Source organism: Neolamprologus brichardi, chromosome 23 (assembly GCF_056152115.1).
Source record: "Neolamprologus brichardi isolate AB-2024 chromosome 23, ASM5615211v1, whole genome shotgun sequence".
NCBI lineage: Eukaryota > Metazoa > Chordata > Actinopteri > Cichliformes > Cichlidae > Neolamprologus > Neolamprologus brichardi.
Window position 1 is genome coordinate 5540752 of NC_142125.1, and position 6524 is coordinate 5547275.

Consider the following 6524-nt stretch of genomic DNA (forward strand, 5'->3'; position numbering starts at 1 on the left):
AACTATTTGCACAGTACATAAAAAACTAATGTTCCACATTTAGCACACTCCTTTGGAAGATGTCCAATACTTGGTAGGCTAAATTTAAGTTTTCCAATAAACTCAACGGGCCACCAAGAAAGCTTCCATAATGGGATTTTTTTTCTTTGTGTGTGCATTGTTTGAATATAAAAGACTAAAAAAAAGAGCGACCTGATGTTACAGACTGTAATCAAAGAACATTAAGGTTCTGATCACCGCCCATTCATAATGCAACAGATGCATTTGTGATGGATTTCTGCATCTGCATTTTAAACTCCAATAGCTGCCGCTGCTGTTATTTTTAGAGCATCTGCAGTTCTAACGGGTAGCCTGCACAGCTTTAGCAGATTTCGAGTAGCCTAGGCTAACTTTTCTGCTCATTCATCATTTAGGCTACAGTCATCTTCATATGTAGCTCTGTGTTTGTGCGCTGTGCTGTCTCCTTTTTTTGACGGGGTCCCGCGGTTTGCTGGCAGGCTGCAGCAGGGATGGTAGCAGCTCAGTCCGATCGGATGAGCGTTGTACCAGTCGGTCTGGTGGTTAATATGGAATATTTGCACAGAGCGATCTGTCAAATCCATTTGCACCGGCGGAAAAAGGGAGGCCTGTAGTAGTGCAAAATAGAAAAACAGGTCATTTCGCCGTTCTTTATGGCTTCTGGCTCCGGAGATGAAGAGGGAAACACGGGGGGCGTTTCATGGAGACTCATAGGCCCAGGCTCGGAGCTTTCCAAGAAGCGCTGCCGTCTAATGCACTCCTCTCTCGGCTATGATTCCGATGTCTGCCTCTTCTATGTGAAGGGGGAGTTTTTTGCAATGGATGCTCGCTGTTCACACTCCGGTAAAAACAACAACAACAACAACACATTCATACCCGCTTAGATTTAGCTTTAGCAGGGCCTTTAAAACGCGAGAGTAGAGCGCAGTCATAAGTATAACATTGCAAACGCGTCACGTCTCGTTTTTTTATGCAGCCTATTGAAAATGTCTCTGTGGGTGATTAACTGTTAAAATAAGAGAAGGCTGAGAGGGGAAATAGCATCATGCCCCCTGCGGTCTTAAGTTTTAGTGTTATGAAAGTATCGCATTTTTCTAGAATAAAGATGGCAGCAGGGATTGTTATGAGAATAAACGGTTATTAACAGTTTCCCGTGTGGAAATCCAGGCGGTCCTCTGTGTGAGGGGGACATTGAGGAGGCTGACGGAGTCCTGCAGGTCTTCTGTCCCTGGCATGATTATAACTTTGATCTCAGGACTGGGAGGTCAGGGGCATCACTACAGGTCAGTAATAAAGTGTGTCCTGATAATGCTGCTTTAGTGTGTTGAGTGTTGATTAATCACTTTATTTAACTTGCATGTAGGAGCAGTAAATTTAGGCACCTGAATGTATATCAGGTTTTTTACATTTACTAAAAGCTGATACTAAGACTTGATTTAAGCATTCACGTCAATTATCCTTTAATCTTAGACAGATGGCATGTTTTTGATGGACAGGACATAAAAATCAAAGCTCGTCAGATAGAGTTAAGGTGATGTTCAGCTTGAGATCTTCTGTTTTGTTTTGTTCCAATGAAAAAATCGAGCTTGACATTTTATCCTCTTTTATATTCATCGTTTTCCACATATGATTTAAATATACATCACTTTATGTCACTCATGTCAAATGTTAGACTAAACAACGTCAAACTGTGTGTTGTGACAGGCAGGGGTTTTTTTTTTTGACTTGGAAGGTTACTCCTAAAGTAGCTTAGGGAGTTGTGTTTCTTCTAACTTCTGTTTCTTATTCTTTGTTTACTTTTTTTGCAGCAACAAGTGTATGAAGTCAAGCTGGAGGATGGAAATGTTTATGTGAAGCACAGAAGTCATCTGTCCTTACAGCCTTTTCCTCCAGATCGGAAAAGCTGATCTACCTCAGAGCAGGTGCTTTGTCCTCCTGTCCATTTGTTAGACTTGTGTAATGAACCTACTGTAGTTTGTTTTGAGACTTATTCCACAAACCCAAGCCGTCCAAAAACATTTCTAAGCCGTATCTCTCATTTCCTCAGTTTTGTTTCTCTTGGATTGCTGTATTCTCAGGACCAAATCCAGGAGAGTTTCTTGCGTTTTTCTTGCTGCTGGCATTCGAGATGGAGAACCATGCGCAGGCACTTAACCTGCAGAATCAGCAGGTTATTGTTGATTTTTTGATAACACAATAGATGCAAGATGAAGGTAGTGGATTTATGCAGTTTCATGTATTTTTTTTCTTCCTTAAAAAGAAAATATCATGATTTTTAGTGGAAATATTGCAGAGTAAATTTGATGTGCACTTTAGTTTTTTGCCTTCAGATTTGAGCCATTTGCACTTTCCATTTCATTGTTGATCAAAACCCTGTAATTGGAGTGGATCTCACCATTTTTCATCTCAGTTCTCACTGCCTTGTTGCACTGATATGCACTAGCAAGCAAAAACAAATCTGTTTGAAGAAACTGAAAATCCTTCCAAATGCTGTTTATAATTCAAATATAAATTACCAAAACTCCAAACAGATTTTTTTCTGTTTACAATCCACTTGTAATCAGAGTTCTGTTGACCAATCGCATTTGAGCAGGCTTCGGTTACACGCAAATAAAGAAATCCATGCGGGGAGCAAAAACAGGAACGCATTCGCCAAACTGCAATCTTGTCTGATGATAATTAAATTGTATATTTGCTTTGTTAACTTTATCTTCAGGAACAGAAAAGAAAGGCTTGACCTGGATATCCACTGGCTGTACTGCAAGTCTTGAAAAAACGGTTATTGCACCAAGATGCTAAGTCAGCAGACTGACAGTTTGGTTTTTGAATCACAGAGGCAATAGGAGCATCCAAAATGTAGCACTATGAGTTTTTAATTCAATTAAAATTGATAAAATAAAGAGTAAAAATGAGTAAAAACTGAACACCATCGTCTTGATTTCTTGAAAAGAATCATCATATTTTGCATGTTAGCGTTTTCGAATAACCAGTATAGGTCTCCTTTAAGCCCACATTTTGCATCTAAGTGTCATTTTCTTTCATGGTTTACTATATTTCCTATTATTCCAGACTTGAGAGGCACACTTGTTTAGTTGTGCCCTTGAAGCGATGTCACATAGGAAGAAACTCTCTTCCAGGATTTATTTGCAAAACTTTTTATTTAACCCAATTAGAGTTTAAGCAAATAGAAAACACATCAAGGACACTGTGGTTACAGTTGGTGGCAATTCCACAGCTAACACGTCTCCATCAGCATTTCTCTTCATTCCTGTCTTCTGCACAGACAGGTTTGTCTGTTACTGACGCAGTGGGATTTACGAGGAACGGTTAGTAAGGCGCCGGAGGAAGGTTCACGACCTGAAATGCACCACTGACTTAAGAAAAATGTGTTTTCCTAGCTGTGCGTGTGTGAGTGTGAGCAGTGATGCCAGTGTGTGTGGGGTTTTTTTTCTTCGTGGTGAGAGCAGTCGCTCACTATTTTTTCTGTCAGCTTCGTTTTCTGGCAGACACACAGAACCCCGTCACGAAGGTGTCAATGACAGTGTGGCTCAACACTCCAGTTTTCCCCCCTACTGTGCTCCCTGTTGTGCAACTTTATTACAATAATAATTCCACTGGCTAAAAATGTTATGTGCGCCAGACGTCTCGCTGTGTTGTCTTACATTTCATCACCTGAAGGGTAATGTGCAAACAAAGTGGAGATGCGGCTATTTTGTGTCAGTAGAAAAGTCAAAGTAACGGTTTGAGATTCCGCAGGAATGTTTTGAGACGCTCGAGGCACATTGGGAAAATTGGAATTCTCATCAGAATTTTGTTATGTTTCCTAAAATGTATTTTATATGCTTTTGTATATCTAGTGTATGTCTCTGGGGTTCATGTTAATAGAGTTAAACGTCATTCTGGAGACTGCATACACCGATGCATTTAAATTCACCCCTCTGTTGTAAGCTAGTATCATCAGTATCATGTTTGTTGTAAACTTTGTTTATTGCTGTAAGATGGAAAAAGTAAAACTAGATCTATGCATTTTATTTATTAAAAAATATATATGCATGTTAAATAAACTTTTTCCAATTTTCAGACTGTTCATTTGTTAAACTTATATACACAGTTCAGAGGACAACATCAAACAAAATGTTTACACAAAATCATTTATTTACATTTGTTCGTTCGTACATTTATACCAAATTTAATACAATACACAATTTACACATAAAGGCCTAATCCAGAGAGAAACAAAGCATTCAGCATCTCCATGCAATAGTTAGCATTACAGACTATTATCAAGAGCTGATTTATGTGATTCTTTTACTACTCAGGATTGCTTCCTGGGGTGCAGTGGCAAGTATGCAACTCTCTCCATGTCCTCCAGAAAGTGGTGGAAAGGTGTAAGGCTGACCGTCTTGTGAATAAATTATGATCTCCCTGAGACCCTGCTGGACTGTACAGAAGAGAAAATGGATATGTCTGTTTACGCTTAAGTTTCTGATAAATTGTAGATGGTTTCTGGTGGATTCGGAGACTTGTGCTTTTCTGCAGAAACATTTCAGTGACAGAGGCAAACTCAGGTCAAGTATTTTGAATAGAAATCCACTCCTTAGATTTTTTTTTTTTTTTTCGAATAGCAGTTGCCACAAAAAACCTCAAATTTTGCCAGATGGATTGAAATACACTTGAAAATATCCAATTTTCAACCATTCAAGAATTCTGCAAAGCTGTAACTATACCAATAGTATGCTTTAGACATTAGTTCCCTGTTTTGGGAAACGCTCATTCTCCTCCTTGCCAGAGTTTGGAGATGAGAATAGGGATGATACCCTCACATCAGTGGGTTCATTAAAAAATGCAGCCAGTACCCAGCTAACTCCAAATGTCAAACAATTTATTTAGACGTTTAAAACACAAATACATGAATCATATTCATGTTTCTGACACTAAATAAAGTAAAAGGTTTGCCACTACTACTGCCAACGAGTCAAGATAAACAGTTTCTTTTAATTAAAAAAGGAATATTTTTATCTTCTTTTATCTGTTGGTTTCAGGCTCAAACTGTCTTTATTTGATTTTAAAGTATCTGGAAACTTTTTCTTGAGAGATTAAACCAAACATTGCAGAGGTTCTTTAATCTCCTTTGAAGTTCCCTAAAGACAAAGTGGCTGTTTGGAGAGCACAGCTTATTTTTCCATGCAATGGTTTACTCAGGCTATTATTGTTACCTTGTCCTTCAAGCTCTCCTGATAACTTCTTCTCATGAATAAGCCAATTCTCCTGTCAAAGCATTCCCTGAAGAAAATCTGCATTCTTCCATGTGCAACCACTTTCAAAGCTCAAGATTCTGTAAGTGATGGGCTATGAGGCCAAAGACCACTAATATTTTCCCTTCCCTTTTTTCTTTTTCAAACCGTACCCTGAAATGATTAAACCCATCACTAGATAATCTTGCTTCTCTTCCATCTGATGTCTTTGGTCTAACATTTCCTTTAGTTGCTCTACATCTGTTTGGCTTCTTCAGCTCACCTCACAAACTATTGCCTTTTATAGGACTTATCTCTTCCTACACCTGGATTCAATCATCGTCTTTCTTACGGGGTGGAAGTTGTATCTGCTGCTGGGACATGTTTGTTTCCAACTGGACATCTGAACTGTTCGTTCACACACAGCCCACAGGCCTGTGATTAGAGAGGTCAATGATAATTCTGAAGTTTGCACAGGCTGCCAAGCTATAGATCTATGTTTGGAGTGCTGTTATGTGCTCCACATAGAAAGATTTACAAGTTTGAAATGATACCATTTACAGCATATTAAATGATAAATCTGTTGCACATCACAACTAAAAATATAACAGCACAAATGAACTGAGAAAAAAAAAGACATCTTCAAATGTTAAATGTGCAGAGAGCTCGGTAGCAATTTCAAAGGAAATATGTGTCCATAATACTCTTGTGCCCAATTTATTGCTGATTGCTTGAGTTCAATTTGGTTGTTTGTGAAAGTCAAACTGTTTTTACAGTCCTCAAGAGAATATGTAATTTATTTTCTAATTAGCAGCAGGCTTATATTTACTTGTCAGCCTCTTCTGGTTTCTCCAAGGTCCATAGTGCACCTTATTCATTTTGGGATTAGTTCAGCTCGAAGGGTTTCTCCCATGGGTCTGCAAAACCCCATACTGCAGATAAACAATAGATTTAATCACTGAGTAAACTCCATGCCTATTACTTAGTTCAGTTAAAGTAGCCAAATAGTCAATTCATGTGTCTATTTCCATATCCATATGGCGTTATAGTCTACATTTATTTGTATTGCTACTCATACTTTTACATAGCTCAATAAAAACCTGACTTGCAAACACAAGCTGTGTTTCTTCTGAATTCTCATGCTTAAGAAATCATGTTTTGTTAATTAAGAAATGGCAGTGGAGTTTTTTGTCCTACTAACAAGATTGCAAACTGAAGCCAAAAAGATTATTGTAAAATCAGCAGATTCATGCTACAAAGAATGGAAAAAAA

General features: G+C 38.4%; 1 protein-coding gene across 1 annotated transcript; it reads left to right on the plus strand.

The window, feature by feature from the left end:
- The first annotated feature begins 248 nt into the window (after positions 1 to 248).
- si:ch211-212d10.2 (Rieske domain-containing protein) lies at positions 249 to 4096 on the plus strand. The gene is made up of 3 exons (XM_006800391.3): positions 249 to 861; positions 1186 to 1301; positions 1827 to 4096. The coding sequence occupies exons 1-3, from the start codon at positions 672 to 674 to the stop codon at positions 1923 to 1925; spliced, it is 405 nt and encodes a 134-aa protein (XP_006800454.2). The 5' UTR covers positions 249 to 671; the 3' UTR covers positions 1926 to 4096.
- Positions 4097 to 6524: the final 2428 nt, after the last annotated feature.

What these genes read in the sequence shown, in the direction of transcription:
- si:ch211-212d10.2 (XM_006800391.3), top strand. Translation starts at nt 672, where the DNA reads ATGGCTTCTGGCTCCGGAGATGAAGAGGGAAACACGGGGGGCGTTTCA. An exon ending in TGCTCGCTGTTCACACTCCG is followed by an intron (nt 862 to 1,185) that starts GTAAAAACAACA and finishes GTGGAAATCCAG; the next exon opens with GCGGTCCTCTGTGTGAGGGG. An exon ending in GGTCAGGGGCATCACTACAG is followed by an intron (nt 1,302 to 1,826) that starts GTCAGTAATAAA and finishes CTTTTTTTGCAG; the next exon opens with CAACAAGTGTATGAAGTCAA.